We start from the raw sequence: 24937 nt of genomic DNA, 5'->3' as shown, positions 1-24937 counted from the left end.
TTTCTGTCTAACTGCTCTCTGATGACTCACGTCCCGGGAGCTGTGCAGTTCCTATGGGGATATTCTCCCATCATGCACAGCTCTCGGGACATGACATCATCATTGAGCAGTTAGACAGAAAACTTCAGAAGCTAATATCTATTGGAAGGATTAAGATTTTTTTAATAGAAGTAATTTACAAATCTGTTTAACTTTCCGGAGCCAGTTGATGTATATAAAAAAGGTTTTGCCTGGAGTACCCCTTTAACTTCTGTGCTACTGACATGTTCTGGCATTGTTTCGGGGGGCAATTGGACTCATGGATTTTCACTCTTTTGCCCACCCCCCCTTCCTAGTTGAAATACTCCTTAGCAAATTCTTGGAATTGTTCACTGAGTACATTTGTTCCTTTGAGAGAAAGATGCAAACCATCTTTTTTGTACAGTTCCTTTCTATTCCAAGTAGAGCTATCATGAGACACAAAGCCAAATCCTTGCTCTTGACACCATTTACTAAGCCATAAGTTGAACTCTTTAATGCACCTCTGCCTACCATTCTGAACATTATGCACAGGCAGAACTTCAAAAAATGAAAACAGTGGATGCAAAATCCTGTACATCATTACCAAGTGTGATAAAAGATTCCTTCATCTCTGAAACGTCATTGCAAGCCAAGTCAACCTGTTTTCATCTGTGAAGAGCACAGGGCGCCAGTGGTGAATTTGCCAATCTTGGTGTTCTCTGGCAAATGCCAAATGTCCTGCACTGTGTTGGGCTGTATACACAACCCCCACATGTGGACGTTGGCCCTCATAGAGTCTGTATCTGACCGTTTGAGTGGACACATGCACATTTGTGGCCTGCTGGAGGTCATTTTGCAGGGCTCTGGCAGTGCTCCTCCTGCTCCTCCTTGCACAAAGGTGGCAGTAGTGGTCCTGCTGCTGGGTTGTTTCCCTCCTACGGTCTCCTCCACATCTCCTGATGTACTGGCCTGTCTCCTGCCTCCATGCTCTGGACACTACGCTGACAGACACAGCAAACCTTCTTGCACAGCTCGCATTGATGTGCCATCCTGGATGAGCTGCACTACATGAGCCACTTGTGTGGGTTGTAGACTCCATCTCATGCTACCACTAGAGGGAAAGCACCGCCAGCATTTAAAAGTGAATAAAACATCAGCCAGGAGACCTAGGAACTGAGAAGTGGCCTGTGGTCACAACCTGCAGAACCACTCCTTTATTGGGGGGTGTCTTGCTAATTACCTATAATGTCCACCTGTTGTCTGTTCCATTTGTACAACAGCATGTGAAATTGATTGTGGACAGTGTGATTTCACAGAAGTGTGTTTGACTTGGAGTTACATTGTGTTATTTAAGTGTTCCCTTTACTTTTTTAGCAGTGTACATTTATTGAAAATAAATAAATAAATAAATAAAAAATAAAAAGTGTGTTGGTATCCAGAATAGGATATCACCATTGCACCACTACAGCCTTCAGCTGTTCCTAAACTACAACTCCTATGATGGGAGTTGTAGTTTTGCAACAACTGGGGGTACAATCTTTGAAAAACTCTGTTTTAGAGCTGTGTATTCTCCAGCTGTGTGCCTCCAGCTCTTGCAAAATTACAGAAAAAGAATGTGTGGGCATGCTGAGAGTTGTAGTTTTGCAACAGCTAAAGGCAACACTGCTCTAACACAGTGCTTTACAAACACTAAAGCTTGAGCTGTTGCAAAACTACAACTCCCAGGATGCTTGAATAGCCAAATCTTTCTTTGACTTCTGAATGACAAAGAAGCTGATCAGACATTCAGGAGTCTGTGAAAGCTGAATGATACACATAATGACAGCTATGCATAAAAACTACGGTGCAGTGATTTGCAGACTGCCCAGAGAAGAAAGGGTTACAGAGTGCAGTAATTTGCAGACTGCCAGGTTGCTCGCAGATGAGTCATCCACAATGAGGGAGAGAGACGGCCACGCCCCCTCCAGAAGGTAAGAACACAAAGCAAGTGAGCAACATATAAATGCTATTAGTTAGGGATATATAGGTCCTTTTTTGTACTGACAGGTACATGTTAACCTCCTGAGCGGTATTCCCGAGCGTGACTCGGGGTTAATTTTCCCTGCCAGGATCGGTAACCCCGAGTCACGCTCGGGGTAGAATTACAGAATTCCCGGCCGGGCTGCACGATATATCGCAAAAGCAATGCGATATAGCGATGCGGCCCCCGGGAAAACTTGCGATTATCTGCTCTGGTCGGCTCCCGTGGCGGGGGCCAGCCAGAGCAGGTAAAGAAAAATACTAAAAGTCAGTGTTTCCCTACCAGGGGGCCTCCAGCTGTTGCAAAACTACAACTCTCAGCATGCCCGAACAGCCAAAGGCTGTCCGGGCATGCTGGGAGTAGTAGTTTCACAACAGCTGGAGGCGCCCTGTCAGAAAAACACTGAGCTAAATGTAAAAGGAAAAAGTAGTAAAATAAAAAAACCTTTTGCTCACCTAGTCCCGGTCCCTGCAGATGTCGTTCCCCTCCGTGCGCTCTGGTCACTGCTCTATTCATCTTACAGGACCTTTCACTTTTCAGCCAATCACAGGCCGCAGTGGTGTAAAGCCTGTGATTGGCTGAAGGGGAAAGGACTTGTTCTGCAGCAAATACACTAGGTTTGAAATCTGCCCGGCAAACCCAGTGTATTCTGCTGCAGAACAAGGTGAGAAGGGGGGAATGTGACAGGGGGGGGGGGGGGGGATGTGACAAGGGGGGAATGTGATAAGGGGGAGGGGGGAATGTGACAGGGGGGAATGTGCCAAGGGGGGGGGGATGTAACAAGAGGGGGGAATGTGACAGGGGAGGGGGAATGTGACATGAAGGGGGGGATGTGACAAAGGGGGGATTTGACAGGGGGAGGGGAATGTAACATGAAGGGGGAGAATGTGACAAGGGGGGGAATGTGACAGGGGGGGAATGTGACAAGGGGGGAAGAATGTGACAAGGAGGGGGGAGAATGTGACGGGGGGATGTGACAAGGGAGAGGGGGAATGTGATAAGGGAGGGGGAATGTGATGGGGGAGATGTGAAATGGGCGGGGGGGGGAGATGTGAGATTCAGTGCAAAAAATTGTACCGCTTTTGGTACAAATTTCCAGAAAGAATCGTACCGCCAGGGAGGTTAAAGGATTTGGCTTGTTTGAAAATATTTGCTTTATGTCTGACAAATTATGTGACACAGTCCTAAGTTGTCTTCATAAGTTTTACTTCCTCTACAATACTTGTATCATGTATCAGGAATATAGAGATTGTGAACAATTGTACAGGACCAGATGAGCAAGCAAAGTACTTGTACGGCACTTGTATACGTTGGCACTTGCATGGGATGTTTTGGATGTAGTGGTCATGTGATTTGTTATGTCACTGCTGCTTCCATCACTGCACCATAATTGTTTACATGTGCCTCCATCTCACACTGCATGGTAGAGATCTAGTAGGGAAAGGACAACTGATAAATATATGAATAAATTTGGCCTTACACTTGAGAAAGCTAATACTTATTTGTCTGATAGGTATTCCTCTCTGGTGTTTAAAGGGATACTCCCGTGCCCCAGCGGAGTTCCCCCTTGGAGTGGGCAGCCGTGATTGAGACATCATGCCCCTCGTGCCGTCACACATGTCAGCCATCACACCCCCTCCCATAGACATAAATAGAGGGGGTATGGAGTGACATCACAATGGGGCGTGGCCATGATGTCGCGACCACTGCTGCCGGAACCCAGTGTTTAAGACATTGGGTGCAGTGGGAGATCGCTGGAGCCCCAGCGGCGAGACTCTCGTGATCAGACATCTTATCCCCAATCCTATGGATAGGGGATAAGATGTCTAGCAGCGGAGTACCCATTAAAATGGAGAAGGGAATAAGCTGCATTTAGCCCCTCTGACCAAAGATCGTCTTGATAAAATCCAGCATGACCGATCCGGCTTTACTCCGACATCTTTCACCAGAGTAGATTCAGGTGGCCACTATACACAATGAATATAGATATATTGCCAAAATCAACCTGTTTTGTTTACTTTTGTTTGGTTATTGTCAGTGTAAAGCGTTACATTCATTTCCAAAAACTGTTGTAAAAGTTTTGATTGATTCGTATGACAGTGCTGGGACCCCAATTGATCTTTAGTCATAGCCAATTAAAGAGTACAGCAGCACACCTTACTTGGCGTTCACTGACTCGCTGCAGGAGACATTATAGTCTATGGAACCAGTCTTCTCTGCATTGTGCTCCTGACAGCTATAGCTAAAGATCTGTGGCAGTCTCAGTAATGAGACTGTAACCGGTCATAACTTTTCACATCTGTATGATATGTCAAAAGTTTGAAAGGGGTATTCCAGGATTTTTTTTTATTTGACTATGCTACAGGGGCTGTAAAGTTAGTGTAGTTCATAACATAGTGTCTGTACCTGTCTGTGACAGTTTTCTCACAATTCTTCTGTGATTTTCACTCCAATATTTATATTTACCAGCATACAAAATGACTGTTGTCACAGATTTTTCCCAGCTTGCAATGCGGCTGAGACCTGACTCACTAGTCAGCTGATGACAGGGAGGCTGTCTGCTTCAATGGGTGGAGGGATCGCTTGGTGGGAGAGAGATCAATCAGAAACAGCTGTAGGTACCCTGATTGAAAACCACAGGTCTTTTGATGGACGCTGCTCATTTATGTTTCAATGGGTGGGGTGGCTGATGTGTGGGAGGGAGGAAAATGGAATTGTGGGATTTGTAGTCGAAAAAAGAAAGGTCAAACAGGAAATACAAGTTCACAAAAAGCTATCCAGTGTTATGGTAATCTCATGACATAGCCATTTAGCCCCAAGACAAGCGCAGATCCTTCCTAAGCATGTCCATTACTGTCTGCCAGGTACGTACTAAAATCACTTTATGGTGGATAACCCCTTTAAGGAATAACAGTAATGCTTTAAGTAATATAACTTTTGAAAAACATTGAACATATCAAGAATATTGAGAAAGGGGTCAAGTCTTTGAAATACTTTTACATCAGTAATGCTGACTGTTTCTTATGATAAAAATCACATTTGTTTTTTATGGCTTGAAAAGTTGGTTTTATGGCAAACAAATAAAACATGGATGTTATCATTAGGAGTTGTGTGAAACAGATTAAGTTATTATGCTTTGATACATGCGTGGTGTCACGGCACCGTATTTCATGCGGTGCCTTGGTAATTAGTCCAAAGTTAGTCCCTAGGACTGTCGGGGTTCGCTTTCCTCATTTAAACCCTAGTCACTTAATATTTGTAAATATTATCTATCTAAATAAATGTATATGGTATTACTCACTGTTTTAGCGTCGCAGGACCTGCGGGTCATGTGACCGGGTTGCAGAATTCTATGGTTTTTGCTAAAGGACCTTTGGTGGTTTTGGACATGTGATCACCCACAATCCATTGTAACGGTGAGTGACAGCTGATTGGCCCAATCCAAAACGGCCAGTCCCTGCCAATATAAGGGAGCTGCACCATATTGTCGCTCTCTTGGGTTGCTGACTTTGGACGAGGTAGGACCTCCGCAGCTTACAAGACAAATTACTAGGCCCAAAGCCTTTCGGCTTAGGCCTGCGCTAGAGACGGATAGTTCACACAATTCCCCGCTATCTCAGCAAGACCTCTGGACCTAATCTAACCCCTAAATCCAGCGGATCTATGCAAATACAATCCTCAAAATCTTAAAGGAACTTTCCGGTCCTAAGCATCTGTCAATCACTGCTGTGCTGTTTGTAAAGACTCTGTTATCTGGACTGTTATCGTTACTGCATATACAGAAAATCTTCAGTAAAGATTCCTGCAAGTTTTAAGTTCAGCACTGCTGTGGACAATTTATTCTACACTCACCTATCGCTCTTGGGAAGGGTGGAGATAGGCCCAGCATCACTACAGAGTTTAACCCTCACCCTGGCGTCACAAGTGACAATGGTTAACAGCACCCTTTTTTATATTGAAGAGCAACACCCCAACTACCCTACACCCCCACAAGGCTTTCCACATAGTGCTTCACCACAAAGCGATCAAAAGCAATGCAATATGTAAACAATTCAATAATCTAAAACCTTTTTATAAACAAAAATAAAATAAAAAGCATCTTAAAAGGGGTATTCCAGGAAAGTTAAACAGATTTGTAAATTACTTCTATAAAAAATCTTAATCCTTCCAATAATTATCAGCTACTGAAGTTGAGTTGTTCTTTTCTGTTTGGCAACAGTGCTCTCTGCTGACATCTCTGCTTGTCTCGGGAACTGCACAGAATAGAAGAGGTTTGCTATGGGGATTTGCTTCTACTCTGGACAGTTCACGAGACAGGTGTCATCAGAGAGCACTTAGACAGAAAAGAACAACTCAAACTCAGCAGCTCATAAGTACTGAAAGGATTACAAATTTTTATAGAAGTAATTTACAAATCTGTTTAACTTTCTGGAGCCAGTTGATATATAAAAAAAAAGTTTTTCCCTGGATAACCCCTTTAATTCTTTTTTCTTCACTTTCTATGTGTTCCTAATTAACTAGGGGAGAGATTTATTAAAACCTGTGCAGAGGAAGAGTGGTGCAGTTGCCCATAGCAACCAATCAGATTGCTTCTTTCATTTTGCAGAGGCCTTGTTAAAAATGAAAGCAGCAAGCTGATTGGTTGCTATAGGTAACTGGGCAACTTTTCCTGTGGACAGGTTTTGATAAATCTCCCCCTAAGATTCTTAAAAAGAAATATGGCTACTGGCTTTGTTGTAAGGATAACCTACATTGGGCATATTATGCTTGCCAGAGGCCATTGGATGTGTGCCCTGGATTACCTCCCATTATTCATTCTTTAAATAGATATGGTAAAGTCTAGTCATTCCATGTTACTTTGCTTTAACCTCTTAAGGACGCAGGGCGTATGGATACGCCCTGCATTCTGAGTCCTTAAGGACGCAGGGCGTATCCATACGCCCGTGGGAATTCCGGTCCCCACCGCTAGCCGGTTGGGGACCGGAGCCGGATGCCTGCTGAAATCGTTCAGCAGGCATCCCGGCATATCGCCCAGGGGGGTCATTATGCCCCCCCATGTCGGCGATTGCCGCAGATCGCTGGACAATTCAGTCCAGCGATCTGCGGTGATTCCGGGTCAATCGGGTCTCCAGTGACCCGGTGACCCGGAATTACTGGCTGTTCGGGGCCGTCTCTGACGGCCCCGAACAGCCAGAGCCTGCAGGGGTGAGGTGGCACTGGTGCCACCTCACGATCACCCTGATTTGTCGGCCGGACTACCGGCCGACCAATCAGGGCGCCTGCTGCGGGTGTCACTCCCGCACCCGCTCCGCCCCTCTTCCGGAGGGCGTGAGTGGGAAGACGACCCCGGGTGCTGGGGACCCCGATCCCCGGAGTCCATGTTGGGATCGGGGCCCGAGGAGCGGCGGCGGCGAGGGACAGCCTGCGATGGAGCAGCAGCAGGAGGTGAGTTACAGCCTCCTGCTGTTGCTTAGCAACAGCTCCCAGCATGCAAAAAGGGCATGCTGGGAGCTGTAGTTATGCAACAGCAGGAGGCAGACCACCACAACTCCCAGCATTCCCTTATGGGCATGCTGGGACTTATGGTTTTGCAACAGCTGGAGGCACATTTTTTTCTATGGAAAAGTGTACCTTCAGCTGTTGTATAACTACAACTCCCAGCTTGCACAAACAGCTAAAGTGCATGCTGGGAGTTGTAGTGGTGCATCTGCTGGTTGCATAACTACAACTCCCAGCATGCCCGTTGGCTGTCGAGAGTTGTAGTTTTGCAACAGCTGAAGGCACACTGGTTGTGAAACTTAGAGTTTTTTTTTTTTTTTACCTAACTCAGTGTTTCATGACCGGTGTGCCTCCAGCTGTTGCAAACTACAACTCCCAGCAGTCACCTTACACCATGCACCGTACATGCTGGGAGTTGTAGTTTTGCAACAGCTGGAGGCACACTGGTTTTGAAACACTGAGTAAGGTCACAAACTCCGTGATACATAACCAGTGTGCCTACAGCTGTTGCAAAACTAAAACTCTCAGCATGTACAGTCTGTCAGCGCATGCTGGGAGTTGTAGTTTTGCAACAGCTGGAGGTCCCCCCCAATGTGAATGTACAGGGTACACTCACATGGGCGGAGGCTTACAGTAGGTATCGGGCTGCAAGTTTGAGCTGCAGCAAATTTTCTGCAACAGCTCAAACTGCCAGCGAGAAACTACTGTGAACCCCCCCCCCGCCCGTGTGACTGTACCCTAAAAACACTACACTAACACAAAAAATAAAATAAAAAGTAAAAAAACACTACATATACACATACCCCTACACAGCCCCCCTCCCCTACCCAATAAAAATGAAAAACGTCTGGTATGCCACGGTTTCCAAAACGGAGCCTCCAGCTGTTGCAAAACAACAACTCCCAGTATTGTCGGACAGCCGTTGACTGTCCAGGCATGCTGGGAGTTTTGCAACAGCTGGAGGCACCCTGTTTGGGAATCACTGGCGTAGAATACCCCTATGTCCACCCCTATGCAATCCCTAATTTAGGCCTCAAATGCGCATGGCGCTCTCACTTTGGAGCCCTGTCGTATTTCAAGGCAACAGTTAAGGGTCACATATGGGGTATCGCCGTACTCGGGAGAAATTGGGCCTCAAATTTTGGGGGTATTTTCTGCTTTTACCCTTTTTACAAATGTAAATTTTTTGGAAAACCAAGCATTTTAGGTAAATTTTTTTATTTTTTTTTTACATATGCAAAAGTCGTGAAACACCTGTAGGGTATTAAGGTTCACTTTACCCCTTGTTACGTTCCCCGAGGGGTATAGTTTCCAAAATGGTATGCCATGTGTTTTTTTTTTGCTATCCTGGCACCATAGAGGCTTCCTAAATGCGGCATGCCCCCAGAGCAAAATTTCCTTCAAAAAAGCCAAATGTGACTGCTTCTCTTCTGAGACCTGTAGTGCGCCAGCAGAGCACTTTTCACCCCCATAGGGGTGTTTTCTGAATCGGGAGAAATTGGGCTTCAAATTTTGGGGGGTATTTTCTGCTATTACCCTTTTTAAAAATGTAAAACTTTAGGGAAACCAAGCATTTTAGGTAAAAATTTTTTTTTTTTTTTTACATATGCAAAAGTCGTGAATCACCTGTGGGGTATTAAGGTTCACATTACCCCTTGTTACGTTCGAGGGGTCTAGTTTCCAAAATGGTATGCCATGTGGGGTTTTTTGCTGTTCTGGCACCATAGGGGCTACCTAAAGGTGACATGCCCCCAGAAACCATTTGACGCTCCTTCCCTTCTGAGCCCTCTACTGCGCCCGCCGAACACTTTACATAGACATATGAGGTATGTGCTTACTCGAGAGAAATTGGGTTTCAAATACAAGTAAAAATTTTCTCCTTTTTACCCCTTGCAAAAATTCAAAAATTGGGTCTACAAGAACATGCGAGTGTAAAAAATGAAGATTGTGAATTTTCTCCTTCACTTTGCTGCTATTCCTGTGAAACCCGTAAAGGGTTAAAACGCGTACTGAATGTCATTTTGAATACTTTCGGGGGTGCAGTTTTTATAATGGGGTCATTTATGGGGTATTTCTAATATGAAGACCCTTCAAATCCACTTCAAACCTGAACTGGTCCCTGAAAAAAAGCGAGTTTCAAAATTTTGTGAAAAATTGGAAAATTGCTGCGGAACTTTGAAGCCCTCTGGTGTCTTCCAAAAGTAAAAACACGTCAATTTTATGATGCAAATATAAAGTAGACATATTGTATATGTGAATAAAAAAAACTAATTATTTGGAATATCCATTTTCCTTACAAACAGAAAGCTTCAAAGTTAGAAAAATGCTAAATTTTCTAATTTTTCATCAAATTTTGGTATTTTTTTTACCAAGAAAGGATGCAAGTTACCAAAAAATTTTACCACTACGTTAAAGTAGAATATGTCACGAAAAAACAATCTCGGAATCAGAATGATAACTAAAAGCATTACAGAGTTATTAATGTTTAAAGTGACAGTGGTCAGATTTGCAAAAAATGGCCGAGTCCTTAAGGTGAAAAAGGGCTCAGTCCTTAAGGGGTTAAGTTACACAAAGAAAGTATTCTACCTAAGTTTAACCTGTTGGGGACTAAGGGCGTACAGGTATGCCCTTGCTCCCTGATTGTTAAGGACCAAGGGCGTGCACGGGGCGGTGATTGGAACAGGATGACTGCTTGTCGGCGATCGCCGTTATTCGCTAGCCAACACTGGTGACCCGATTGCCCAGAAAATAAGGATGATCGGAGCTGTCAGAGACTGCCACCTCGCTCCTATCGTTCAGGATGGTTGGGGCTGAGGTGCCACCTCCTCCTATCCCCTGCCATTGGTCAGTCAGGACTGATCGACCAATGGCAGGAGGGGGTGGGGTCAAATGTCATGATCCCCTGCTCTACCTGTCACTGGAAGTCCGGGCAGAGCGGGGGTTACCTTGGTGATGGCCCGGACACTCTGTGGTGGCAGTGGGTGACCAGCAGTTGACTGTACAATGGTCTCCAAACTGTGGCCCTCCAGATGCTGCAAAGCTACAATTCTCAGCGTGCCCAGACTGTCCTGGCATGCTGGGCGCTGTAGTTCTCCAACATGTGGCATTTCAGATGTTGCCAAACTACAACTCCCAGCATGCCTGGACAGTCTGGGCATGCTGGGATGTGTAGTTTTGAAACATCTGTAGAGCCAGTTTGGAGACCACTACACAGTGGTCTCCTAACTGTGCCCCTCCAGCTGTTGCATAACTACCACTCCCAGCATGCCCTTCAACTGTCAGAGCTTGCTGGGAGTGGTAGTTTTGCAACAGCTGGAGGTACACTGGTACGGAAACACCGAGTTAGGTAACAGACCCAAGCTAGGTGTTTCCCCACCAGTGTGCGTCCAACTGTTGTAAAACTAGAACTCCCAGCATGCATGGTCAGTCGAGGCATGCTGGGAGTTGTAGTTTTGCAACAGCTGGATGTTTGCCCAACCCCATTTGAATGTACAGGGTACATTCATACGGGCGGGGGTTTACAGTGAGTTTCCTGCTGCAAGTTTATACCACGGCAAATTTCCTGCCACAGCTCAAACTCCCAGTGGGAAACTCGCTGTAAACCCCCAACAGTGAATGTACCCTAAAAACACTACACTACACTACCATAAAATAAAGAGTAAAACACTACATATACACATACCCCTTACACAGTCCCCCCTCCACTGTTTCCTAAATAAAGCCTCCAGCTATTGCAAAACAACAACTCCCAGCATTGCCAGACAGCAATTGACTGTCCAGGCATGCTGAGAGTTTTGCAACAGCTGGTGGCACACTGTTTGGGATACACTGCCATAGGGTGTGTATGCAAGCGCCATGCTTGCATCCGGGTCCGCCCCTATGCAAATCCCTAATTTAGGCCTCAAATGCGCATGGCGCTCTCTCACTCTGGAGCCCTGTCAAATTTCAAGGCAACAGTTTAGTGCCACATATGGTGTATTTCTGTACTCAGGAGAAATTGCGCTACAAATTTTGGGGGGCTTTTTCTCCTTTTACCCCTTATGAAAATGTAAAATGTGGGTGTACACCAGCATTTTTTTTTTTTTTTTTAACACCAACATGCTGTTAACCCCATACTTTTCGTTTTCATAAGAGGTAAAAGGAAAAAAACGACAATTTCTCCCACGTTCGGAAATACCCCATATGTGGATGTAAAATTCTCTGTGGGCGCACTACAGGACTCTGGAGTGAAAGCGCACCATGTACATTTGAGGCCTAAACTGGCGATTTGCACAGGGGTGGCTGCTGGTTACAGTGGTTCTGAAAAAGGCAAAAAAAAAAAAAAAAAAAACACCCACATATGACCCAATTTTAAAAACTACATCCCTCACGGAACGTAACAAGGGGTATAGTGAGCCCTAACACCCCACAGGTGTTTGACAAATTTTCATTAAAGTTGGACATGTAAATGAAAAAAAAATTTTTAGTTTTCACTAAAACTCTGGTGTTACCCCAAAGTTTTAATTTTCACAAGGGGTCATAGAAAAAAGCCCCCCAAAATATGTAACCCCATTTCTTTTGAGTAAGGAAATACCTCAAATGTGGATGTAAACTGCTCTGTGGTTGCAATACAGGGCTCAGAAGAGACTTTGGCTGGCATTGAAGGCCAAGTGCATTTACAAAGCCCCCATGGTGCCAGAACAGTGCCCCCCCCCCCCACACACACACATTTGATCCCATTTCGGAAACTACACCCCTCACATAATGTAATAAGGGGTACAGTGAGCAGTTACATTTTTCATTTGCACGGCCCACTGTTCCAAGGATCTGTCAGACACCTGTGGGGTGTAAATGCTCACTGCACCCCTTAATACATTCCGTGAGGAGTGTAGTTTCCAAAATGGGATCACATGTGGGGGGGGGGGGGTCCGCTGTTCTGGCAGCACGGGGGCTTTGTAAACACATATGGTCCCCGACTTCCATTCCAACCATATTCTCTCCCCAAAAGCCCAATGGCGCTCTGTCTCTTCTGAGCCCTGTAGTGTGCCTGCAGAGCACTTTACATCCACATATGGGGTATTTCCTTACTCAAGAAATAGCGTTACAAAGTTTGGGGGGGCTTTTTCTCCTGTTACCCCTAGTAAAAATGAAAAATTTAGGGCAACACCAACGTTTTAGTGAATAAAATTTTTCATTTCCACATTCAACTTTAGTAAACATTTGTCAATTACCTGTGGGGTGTTAAGGTTCACTATACCCCCTGTTACGTTCCTTGAGAGGTCTAGTTTCCCAAATAGTATGCCATGTGTTTTTTTTATTTTTTGTTCTGGCACCATTCTAAAAACACCTTTAAATTCACTTCAAAACTGAACTGGTCCCTGAAAAATTCAGATTTAGAAATTTTCATTAAAAAAAATTAGAGAATTGCTGCTAAACTTTGAAGCCCTCTAATGTCTTCATAAAGGAAAAACATGTCAACTTTATGATGCAAACATTGACAAAAGTAGACATATTGTAAATGTGAATCAATACATAATTTATTTGGAATGTCCATTTTCCTTACAAGCAGAGAGATTCAAAGTAAAAAATGCTAAATTTTCAATATGTTCCAGAAATTTTAGAATTTTTCACCAAGAAATGATGTAAGTATCTACGAAAATTTACTACTAACAAAGTAGAATGTCACGAAAAAAATTCTCGAAATCAAATTCATAAGTAAAAGCATCCCTGAGTTATTAATGCTTAATGCAAAAATGCTCTCGTCCTTAAGGTCATAATGGGCTTTGTCCCCAAGGGGTTAAGAGGTATCAGATTTGTACTGTAACATTTTCAAGACTTCTAGCTACATGTCAAAGGAGCATCCATTGGTCATATATTTGACTGCTTGTTTGTTGTTTCTTATGTATTCTAGTGTAACAGCATATTGCAAAAAGTTGCATACTAGACGTCATCACAAACATATGCATCGACAAAGTTATAGCTAAGTAACAATATCAAACCTATTGGTTAGTACTTACCATTACGTAAAACTGATGTAACTCACTGGACTCTCTCTTACTGATAGTTTGCAGATAACTTAATGGACAACTTGATGACAGCTCAGGTATAAAGCATGGAAAAAAACAGTGATTGGCCAGCTGAAAAACACCCTCTGACCCTCCGCCCCAAATAAATAATTCTTGTGTGTTACTTTAACCTGTCCTGGGTCCCTTACCTTTGCACTCAAAGGACTATTGTACAACTAAATGTAACCTCATTACCACCACCCTTCACCTGGTACTGCTAAAACATGTGACCGACAGACCCATATTAAATATTGTATTATTAGAGAGATGTTAAACACATTCATAATAAAAAAAGGATAATATATATATATATATATATATATATATATATATATATAAACTCAACGTGTGTATGTTCAAAAAAAATTTAAAACAGCTAAAGATATTAATATGAAACTTGACACACGTTACTTATATGTCAACAACAAACATAGGATAGGTAATTTAACCCTTACTCACCCTTATTTGCCAGGGGTGGGGCTTATGTTTAAAGTCCCATGCAAGTCAATGGGAAATATATGTTACTGCATAACTTCCAAACGGCTGGAGATATTTCAATAATACTTGGTCACATGTTACTTATATGTCCAATTAAAATATAGGATAGTTAATTTAACCCTTAACTACCCCTATTTGTGAGGGTCGGGGTTTTTGTTTAAAGTCCCATGCAAATCAATGGGAAATGTATGTTCTCAATTAACTTCCGTACGGCTGGAGATATTTCAATACCTGGTACACATATTGCGGGTCGGGATGGGAGGTCGGGATAGGAGGACGGGAAAGGAGGACGGGATAGGAGGACGGGATAGGAGGTCGGGATAGGAGGTCGGGATAGGAGGTCGGGATAGGAGCTCAAGATTGGAGGACGGGATAGGAGGTCGGGACAGGAGGTCGGGACAGGAGGACGGGATATGACAACAATATATGAGGACGGGATATGAAGTCAAAAGCTTCCTCCTTTGTTTATTTTCCTCCCCAGCAAGGATTAGGAAGGAAAAACTGGGCAACGCCGGGTACTCAGCTAGTATATATATATATTTTTTATTAGGGCAGGGGAAAATGAGAGATTATGAAGGTAAATATTGCGATATTGGTATGCGATTGCGATATAACAAACAAATGGCGAAATTCCCCCATTTCATGTCCAATCTCCATATTCTTGATATAGTAAAGTCTGCACATTCTCTGGCGCTTTGTGTTGCTCTATAGTGCAGCGCAGCCAATTGGGAGGGAACACTGAGAGTAAGTAAATTCTCTTAGAGGGGTACTCCGACAAAAAATATCTTATACCCTATCCGATCTCTGGCGCGGCATCCCGGTCATCCATGCACAGAGCGAACTCCGCTCCGTACCAGTTGACTGGTGACTACAGCCGCCACGCCCCCTTCATGTCTATGGGAGGAGGCGTGATAGCTACGTACTAGCCGTAATGCCCCTTTCCTGAGACATGAATGGAGGAGGCATGGCGTGATGTCACAAACACGGAAACTCCAAGATTCCGTGTTCCTGGCACTGCAGCTGCCGAGCCGGAGATCGCAGGGATATGATGTTTATAGCCAGATTACCCCTTTAACCCCTTATGGACCACGGGCGTACGGGTACACCCTGACGTCCTGGTACTCAAGGACCAAGGGCGTACCTGTACGCCTGTGTGAATTCCGGTCCCCGACACTCTCCGGGTGGGGACTGGACTGGGATGCCTGCTGAAATTATTCCCCCCGTGCAACCCCCCCCCCCCATGTTGGTCGCAAATCGCCAATAAATTCAGATTGGCAATTCTGGGTCAATCGGGTCCCCGGTGACCCTGGGAAAAAAGGGCGATAGGCTGCCGTATAGCAGCAGGAGTGAGGTGACACTGGTGCCACCTCACGATAGTCCTGATTCGTTGTCCGTTACCATCCGATGAATCAGGAGTCCTGCTGTCCCTAACAGCACCCGCTCTTCCGACTCCGGAGGGCGAGAGCGGGTGCTAGGAGTATGTACCTGGAGTGGGGGCCCCCGGGGCGGAAACAGCGGCGGTGGCGGTAGGCAGGATTCGGCAGAGCAGCAGCAGGTGGTAAGGCTGGCCTCCTGCTGTTGCCTAGCAATAACTCCCAGCATGAACAAAAAAAGCATGCTGGGAGTTGTTGTTATGCAACAGCAGAAGGCACTACTACAACTCCTAGCATGCCCTGGAGTCAAATTTTTTCTATGAAAAAGTGTGCCTCCAGCAATTGCATAACTACAACCCCCAGCATAAACAAACTACCAAAGGGCAAGTTGGGAGTTGCAGTACTGTGCCTCCAGCTGTTGCATAACTACAAGTCCCAGCATGCCCTTTGGCTGTCACTGCATGCTGAGAGTTGTAGATTTGCAACAGTGGAAGGCACACTGGTTGCAAAACACTGAGTTTGTTACCTAACTCCGTTTTTTGCAACCAGTGTGCCTCCAGCTGTTGCAAACTACAACTCCCAGCAAGCACTGATAGACCGAAAATGCTGTGAGTTGTAGTTTTGCAACAGCTGGAGGCACACTGGTTGCGAAACACTGAGTTTAGTAACAAACTCTCTGTGTCTTGCAATCAGTGTGCCTCCAGCTGTTGCATAACTACAACCCCAGCATGCACGGACAGTAAAAGGGCATTCTGGGAGTTGTAGTTTTGCAACAGCTGGAGGTTTGCCCCCCATGTGAATGTACAGGGTACATTCACACGGGCAGGGGTTTACAGCGAATTTGAGATGTAGCAAATTTTCCGCTGTAGCTCAAACTCGCTGTAAACCCCCGCCCATGTAAAAACACTACACAAAATAAAAAGTAAAACACTACATATACCCCTACACAGTTACACCCCCCCCCCCAATAAAAATTAAAAACGTCTGGTACAGCACTGTTTCCAAAACGGAGCCTCCAGCTGTTGCAGAAAAACAACTTCCAGTATTGCAGGACAGCCATTGACTGTCCAGGCATGCTGGGAGTTTTGTAACAGCTGGAGGCACCCTGTTTGGGAAACACGATTTGGGAATCGGAGTCAAGTGTAATTCTTGCATCCGGGTCCGTCCCTATGCAAATCCCAAATTTAGGCCTCAAATGCTCATGGCGCTCTCACTTCGGGGCCCTGTCGTATTTCAAGGCAATGGTTTAGGGTAACAAATGGGATATTTCCGTACTCGGGAGAAATGGCCCAACAAGTTTTGGTCAGCTTTTTCTCCTTTCACCCCTTATGAAAAGGTAAAGTTGCGGTCTACTCCAGCATGTTATTGTAAAAAAAAAAATATATAAAAAAAATCAAAAAATAATATGTTACACTAACATGCTGGTGTTGCCCCATACTTTTCATTTTCTCAAGAGGTAAAAGGCAAAAAAGTAAAGTGCTCTGCGGGTGCACTACAATGCACAGAAGAGAAGGAGTGCTATTATGCTTTTGGAGAGATAATGTGTCTGGAATTGAAGGCCGTGTGCATTTACAGAGCCCAGTGGACTCACCCCCCCCCCCCCCCTCCATGACCCCATTTTGGAAACTACACCCCTCAAGGAATGTAATAAGGGGTGCATTGAGCATTTACACCCCACTGGTGTCTGACAGATTTTTTGAACAGTGGTCCGTGAAAATGAAACATTACATTTTTTGATGGGTGTTGTTTCCCAAATATGCCATGTGGGGCTTTTTTTGCTGTTCTGGCACCATAAGGGCATCTTAAATGCGACATGCCCCAAAAATAATCTTAGCAAAATTTGCTTTCAAAAAGCCAAATGTGGCTCCTTCTCTTCTGAGCATTGTAGTGTGGCCGCAGAGCACTTTAAGTCCACACATGTGGCATTTCCATACTTAGAAGAGATGGGGTTACAAATTTTGGGGGGCATTTTCTTCTATTACCTCTTGTAAAAATGGTAAATTTGGGGGAAAAACTGCATTTTTGTTAAAAAAGAAATTTTTTTATTTACACATCCGACTTTAACGAAAAGTTGTCAAACACCTGTGGGGTGTTAAGGCTCACTGTACCCTTGTTATGTGCCATGAGGGGTGTAGTTTCCAAAATAGTAATTTTTTTTTGCTGTTATGGCACCATAGGGGCTTCCTAAATGCGACATGCCCCCCAAAATCCATTTCTGCAAAATTCACTCTCCAAAATCCCATTGTCGCTCCTTCCCTTCTGAGCCTTCCAGTGCACCCAGAGAGCACTTTTTGTTCACATATGTGGTAATTCCATATTCGAGAGAAATTGGCTTAAGCATTTTTGGGGGATTTGGAATTTTCTTCTTCACTTTGCTGCTATTCCTGTGAAACACCTAAAGTGTTAAACTTTCTGAATGTCATTTTGTATACTTTGAGGGGTACAGATTTTATAATGGGGTATTTCTAATATGAAGGCCCCTCAAATCCACTTCAAAACTGAACTGGTCCCTTAAAAAATTAAGATTTTGAAAATGTTATGAAAAATGTGAAAATTCCTGCTGAACGTTGAAGACCAAATGTGTAGTTGAAGACTACTAACCTAATGTGGGGGAGCTCTACTGCCAACCTAATGTGGAGGAGCTCTACTGCCAACCTAATGTGGGGGAGCTCTACTGCCAATCTAATGTGGGGGAGCTCTACTGCCAACCTAATGTGGGGGAGCTCTACTGCCAACCTAATGTGGGGGAGCTCTACTGCCAACCTAATGTGGGGGAGCTCTACTGCCAACCTAATGTGGGGGAGCTCTACTGCCAACCTAATGTGGGGGAGCTCTACTGCCAACCTAATGTGGGGGAGCTCTACTGCCAACCTAATGTGGAGGAACTATACAAAAATTTAAAATCATACTATTCTGATCCCTATAACTGTTTTTTTTCTGTATATGGGGATGTATGAGGGTCATTTTTTTGCGCTGTGATTTGTAGTTTTTATTAATACTATTTTTGTTTTGATGGGACTTTTCAATTGCTTTTTAGATATATTTATGGTATTTGAAGTGACCAAAAATTTGCAGATCTGGTTAGTTCACTATTATGACTTTTGGGGACCCTCTTTTGATTTTGCCTAGGGCCACGTTAAGCCTAAAACCGGCCCTGCCTGGCGATTTGCATTTATTTAATGGTGGACACAAACGGCCGGTTGGACTATTTTGTTCTAAAGTATGTTCTATTGTTGTTTCTTACAGCATCCACCAAGATGGATTATAAGGCCCGTGAACAGGCGTGGCTTTCTAAAATTGATGAGATGTTTAATCAATGTTCAGAATTGGTTTTAAATGCAGACGAAGGGAGTGTTAGAGAGGCAACATCACAGTTAAGAGATCTTCTCCACATGAGAACCAAACTTTGGTGGAACAAGAAGTTTCTAGAAAATTATCTTATTAAAGAATATCCAGAGGACTCAGAGTCCAAGTATTTCTCTCATTCCTCATTGAGGATGAGGAGATTAAACATGATTGGGAGGAATTGGCACAAATTGTTCTAGAGGGTTTATGCAATTGTTGATTAAAATGAATACAAACTCTCTCTCTGAAATTGAGAAGGAGGTAGAAAGTTTACAGGGCGAGATAAAGAAAGCCCTTCCTAACGAAGAGTTAGGTAAATTAAATGAGGATTTAGAGGCACAATATGCAAGATGGGAAAAAGGAAGTTATTGAGGTAAACAAAGACATATCGGAGAGACCTACAGGATGAGGCTACAAATCTTGTCTATGAATGGCAGCAAGAGGGGATTAGGTCACGAACTAGATCTAAGTCATCTTCGATTACATCGAGGGCCTCAGTTGATGATTCTCAAAGATTGAGGGATATGAATAATAGGGAGGCTACACCACAATCCTCTCAAAGACAAAAGGAGGAAAAAGATATCCTCCTCAGAATAAAGGGAAAAAGACCCAAAATGAAATGCAGGTAATTCATCTCTCCACACATCACCTCACTAGCCCACAACTTGATGTCCTCAAAATGGGTTTAAAATGTTGCACCTACTAATGGATTTGATTATTGTTTCAGCATTGAAAGACCTCTACCTCTTTGTGCGCAAAGTTTTAATTGAAAAAAAATTGCATTTTAAACCTGACCCTCGACTCACCACCATAGAAGAACTTAACGCAGCTGCCATTTTGGAAGATTTATTGAGAGAACAGGAAGGAGGGGAATTAGGTAGGTTCCCTACCACAGTCTACCCAAAATTTAAGACATTCCCACCTTTGTCCTTGTCTCCCTCCGAGATTTTTACGCGAATGGTGTCCGAAGAATTCAAACAGATACCAGGTGCTATTGTCCATGAAAATCTTACTAGAGCACAGAGAAGGGCCCTTGGCGAGCTACAGGTGCTGGAGGATGTAGTATTTAAACAAGCGGACATAGGTGAGAATGTTGTGGTATGGCCGGCCAAGTCATATGAACGCGAGATATTGAGACAGCTTAGAGATTGGCTTATAACCCTATCTTTCGTAAGAATCCCTATGGTTTCCTTTATACTCCAGACCATCTTGGAACAGGCCCTGGAACAGGGTATCATTACAAAAAAAAAAAAAAAAGTGTATGAGTGACTCCTAGCCCACAGGTACCTACTTTTTATTTTCTCCCCGAGATCCACAAAAATCCACTGGACCCCGCAGGACGTCCTAATGTATCTGGAATTGACAGGTTATGTGACCCAATATGCAAGTTCATAGATTATTATTTAAAACCTTTAGCCGGGACTTTATCTTCATTTGTAAAGGATACGACGGACGTCTTGAGGAGGGTTGACGGGATTTTTGCGGAAGAAAAGATGATTTTAGTAACAGCAGATGTAGAATCCCTTTACACATGTATTAAACGATGATGGATTGAGAGCAATATTTTTCCCTGAGTCCAGTAGATGGGACCGGGACACCTGCCACTTTTTTTTTTTGTGACGTTTTTTTAACCTACAAGAATGTGGGACTGCCATGGGGGTGGCCTGCGCCCCATCATATGCAAACCTTTTCCCCTGGGTTACTGGTAGAGGGAGTTGTTTGTGTGTGGTGGGGCATAGGGCGTGCTGCATGTGCAGGGTTTGATGCGTTATATAGATGACGTGCTGTTCATTTGGCAGGGGTCACCGTCCCAACTGGACTCTTATGACAGATCTGAATGAAAATGTCATTAACGTCAACGCATAATTGTAGCTCTCAGGCCATCAACCTTCTGGATATCAGGCTGGATAGGGACCCAAGTGGTTATCTGACTTATGTTTACAGGAAAAGAACCTCCACAAATGCCCTATTCACGCTGTTAGCACATCCACGCTCCACAATTAAAGCTATTCCTATGGGCCAATTTGTAAGGATGCGCAGAATTCGCTCTATGGAGAATTATTTTGAAGCTCAGAGCGAGGATTTGACTGACTTTTCTACAAAGGGGTTACAGCAGGGAATGCATCAAAAAGGCATATGAAAGAGCGAAGAGAACCCCTAGGGCTGACTTACTAAAAAAAAAAAAAGTCACCCGAAACGTAGAAATACGGACAGCCAGACTTGCTTCATATCAGTGTACAATTGTCAGTGGCAAAGGATGCGAGATCTACAAAAATATTGGCCAATTTTACAGTCAGATCCCCAAATAGCCCCCTTCATGTCAAAGAGGGTTCTAGTGACAGCAAGGAGAGGAAGGAGTATAAAAGACACCTTGGTTAGGAGCCACTATGTCCCTGTGAATGCAAATCCTTTTAGTTCCAGGGGCCCACGTGTAGGATGTTATCCATGTGGCAACTGCAAGTCCTGTGAGAACATCATTATGGTTTCAGACTTTGTGACAGCTGACGGTCAGCAGATGTTCCAGATTAGGCAATATTTGTGGTCAGGGCAACTATCAGAAAGCCTCGAGCCTAACTACCTCTATACTACAATGATGCATAAATCATGACTTGAGGTTGACCAAGCATGATGACTGAGTAACACTTGCCTTATATATACACACACACACACACCCAATAAGCGGCTTGAATTGTGCCCTAGCCGCCAAATGAAAGTACGCCTATAAAGTGGGCAAAAATCTAAACTGTAGGGTAATTAAAGATACACAGAAAAAGTAATATCTGTACCATGAGGATCTTTGATTAATCATATGACCACTGAAGACTACCATACGTGGACAGTGACATAGTACAATATGCTATTCGTAACATAAATAAGTACTTGGAAAGCAGTGACGACGGTTTATATTGTGTATGAAGTACGCACGTGGTAACCCTCATAAATGACAAGCTACTTACTTACCCATACCTGCTCCTAACGTACTGTATGACATTATGCTGAACGAGGATAATCCGAATACCTTCTCTAAAGTGAACGACTGTTGCACCTCAAATAGCTTAAAATCTAAGAGGCAAAATATAACAGAGCAGGTAGGTGACATGAAAGCTTAAATACACCTACAGAAACAGCCTGACATACTACAAGTGATAACAATGACAGAATGAATTTGTGTTAAACATATACACTCCCAATTAATCTCAGCATACCCTGGAAGAAAGTAATACTCACACTACTCGATGAACCAGAATCTGATTCTAAAGCAATCTAGCCGGACTACCTGTATACTTAACCGAACTCAACATGACCAATGGTAGCTATATACATTACATATCTTTGTATAACCATCAAGCCCGTGAAAGTGAAAATCTTAACGTAACCATCATGCCTATTGTTGGGAGATGACAACGCGTAATCATCGTTCCTGTAGTCATGACAGGGCATTACTTACCACGGTGCCTGTGACAGGATATTGAGTACCATGGTGCCTGTGACAGGACATTGCATAACAATCGTGCCTGTAGTCGTAACAGGACACTGCATATGCATCATGCCTGTAGTCGTGACAGGGTATTACTTACCATCGGGCCTCTAGTCGTGACCAGACAATGTGTAACCATCATGACTGTAGTCGCGACAGGACATTGCGTCATCATCGTGCCTGACAAAATAACAGGTTTTGGGAAAAACCATTGCGTCTGTGTACGTGATAGGTCTTTACGTAAACATTGTGCCTGCAGGCGAAACAGACTTGAACAAATGAGACACGCAACAGTAATGACATCCCTGACAATCTAGTCAAGTGAAGACAAGACCTGACCAAAAGCAGTTATGACAGCCTAAAGACCACAGGCCTTGAGTACCGGAACAACCACCATATGCAACAGCCTAAAAATAATCAACCTGAAAACATAAACACAACAGAATTGCTAAAACAACCGCTAAAAACATGGTAAACCTATGAGTATAACATATGCCTTGTAGCGCTAACATGGACAGCCTAAGCCAGTGGACCTGAATGTGAGAAGACAGTAATGATTGTTACGCCGAGCGCTCCGGGTCCCTGCTCCTCCCCGGAGCGCTCGCGGCGTTCCTCTCTCTGCAGCGCCCCGCCCGCTCGCGAATCGCATCCCAAGTCACTCACCTGTCCCAGCCCCCGGCTGTCATGTCCTGGCGTGCGCAGCTCCGCTCCTCAGGGCGCACGCGCGCCAGCTCTCTAAGATTTAAAGGGCCAGTGCACCAATGATTGGTGCCTGGCCCAATCAGCCTAATTAGCTTCCACCTGCTCCCTGGCTATATTACCTCACTTCCCCTGCACTTCCTGGCCGGATCTTGTTGCCTTGTGCCAGTGAAAGCGTTTAGTGTTGTCCAAAGCCTGTGTTCCAGATCTTCTGCTATCCCCATTGACTACGAACCTTGCCGCCTGCCCCGACCTTCTGCTTCGTCTGACCTTGCCTCTGTCTAGTCCTTCTGTCCCACGCCTTCTCAGCAGTCAGCGAGGTTGAGCCGTTGCCGGTGGATACGACCTGGTTGCTACCGCCGCAGCAAGACCATCCTGCTTTTTCGGCGGGCTCTGGTGAAAACCAGTAGCAACTTAGAACCGGTCCACCGACACAGTCCACGCCAATCCCTCGCTGACACAGAGGATCCACATCCAGCCTGCCGAATCGTGACATTAGATCCGACCATGGATCCCGCTGAGGTGCCGCTGCCAAGTCTCGCTGACCTACCCACGGTGGTCGCTCAGCAATCGCAGCAAATTGCCCAACGAGGACAGCAGCTGTCGCAGTTGACCGCCACTTTACAGCAACTTCTGCCACTGCTACAGCAGCAACCATCTCCTCCGCCAGCTCCTGCACCTCCTCCGCAGCGAGTGGCCGCTCCTAGCCTCCGCTTGTCCCTGCCGGACAAATTTGATGGGGACTCTAGACTCTGCCGTGGATTCTTATCTCAATGTTCCCTACATATGGAGATGTTGTCGGACCAATTTCTTACAGAACGGTCTAAGGTGGCGTTCGTAGTGAGTCTTCTTTCTGAAAAGGCCTTGTCTTGGGCCACACCGCTCTGGGACCGCAATGATCCTGCCACAGCCACAGTCCAGTCCTTCTTCGCTGAAGTCCGTAGTGTCTTCGAAGAACCAGCCCGAGCTTCTTCTGCCGAGACTGCCCTGCTGAACCTTGTCCAGGGTAATTCTTCAGTAGGCGAGTACGCCATCCAATTTCGTACTCTCGCTTCCGAATTATCTTGGAATAACGAGGCTCTCTGCGCGACCTTTAAAAAAGGCCTATCCAGTAACATCAAGGATGTGCTGGCCGCACGAGAGATTCCTGCCAACCTGCAAGAACTTATCCATTTGGCCACCCGCATTGACATGCGTTTTTCTGAGAGACACCAGGAGCTCCGCCAGGAAAAAGACCTTGATCTCTGGGCACCTCTCTCACAGTATCCTTTGCAATCTACCCCTGTGCCTCCCGCCGAGGAGGCTATGCAAGTGGATCGGTCTCGCCTGACCCTTGAAGAGAGGACTCGCCGTAGGAATAACAATTTATGTCTGTACTGCGCCAGTACCGAACACTTCTTGCTGGATTGCCCTATTTGCCCTCCACGTCTGGGAAACGCACGCACGCACCCAGCTCACGTGGGTGTGGCGTCTCTTGGTACGAAGTCTGCTTCTCCACGTCTCACTGTGCCCGTGCGGATTTCTCCTTCTGCCAACTCTTCCTTCTCTGCCGCGGCCTTCTTGGACTCTGGTTCTTCTGGAAATTTTATTCTGGCCTCTTTGGTGAATAGGTTCTGCATCCCGGTGACCCATCTCGTCAAGCCGCTCTACATTTCCTCGGTCAACGGAGTTAAATTGGACTGCACCGTGCATTACCGCACAGAACCCATCTTAATGTGCATTGGACCCCATCACAAAAAGATTGAATTGTTCGTCCTTCCCAACTGTACCTCTGAAGTCCTCCTCGGTCTGCCATGGCTCCAGCATCATTCTCCCACCCTTGACTGGACCACCGGGGAGATCAAGAATTGGGGCCCTGCTTGCCGCAAGAAATGCCTCACGTCTCCTCCCAGTCCCGTCAGGCAAGCCTCGGTGCCTCCTCCTACACCTGGTCTCCCCAAAGCCTATCAGGACTATGCTTTGCCTCCTCATAGCCCCTGTC

At 45.0% G+C, this 24937-nt stretch overlaps 1 protein-coding gene across 7 annotated transcripts in view; it reads right to left on the bottom strand.

Annotated features, from left to right (window-relative positions):
* LOC130356692 (4-hydroxyphenylpyruvate dioxygenase) overlaps positions 1-24937 on the bottom strand; it is a 139532-nt gene that overhangs the window by 77836 nt on the left and 36759 nt on the right. For 3 of the 7 annotated variants that reach the window (XR_008888965.1, XM_056558549.1, XM_056558547.1), the window contains exon 1: positions 6772-6872. The exons of 1 other annotated variant lie outside the window; for it this stretch is intronic. Coding sequence is in view for 3 of the 6 variants with exons in the window: in XM_056558549.1 (XP_056414524.1) it covers positions 6772-6801 (30 nt within the window). In the remaining 3 variants the exon portion in view is untranslated. Of the gene's footprint in view, positions 1-2475; positions 2518-5321; positions 5752-6493; positions 6516-6771; positions 6873-24937 lie in introns of those variants that run through there. 3 more of the 7 variants (XM_056558552.1, XM_056558548.1, XM_056558550.1) reach the window with 3 other exon arrangements.

Source organism: Hyla sarda, chromosome 2 (genome assembly GCF_029499605.1).
Source record: "Hyla sarda isolate aHylSar1 chromosome 2, aHylSar1.hap1, whole genome shotgun sequence".
Taxonomy (NCBI): Eukaryota; Metazoa; Chordata; class Amphibia; order Anura; family Hylidae; genus Hyla; species Hyla sarda.
This window is presented reverse-complemented; position numbering and strand designations above follow the sequence as displayed.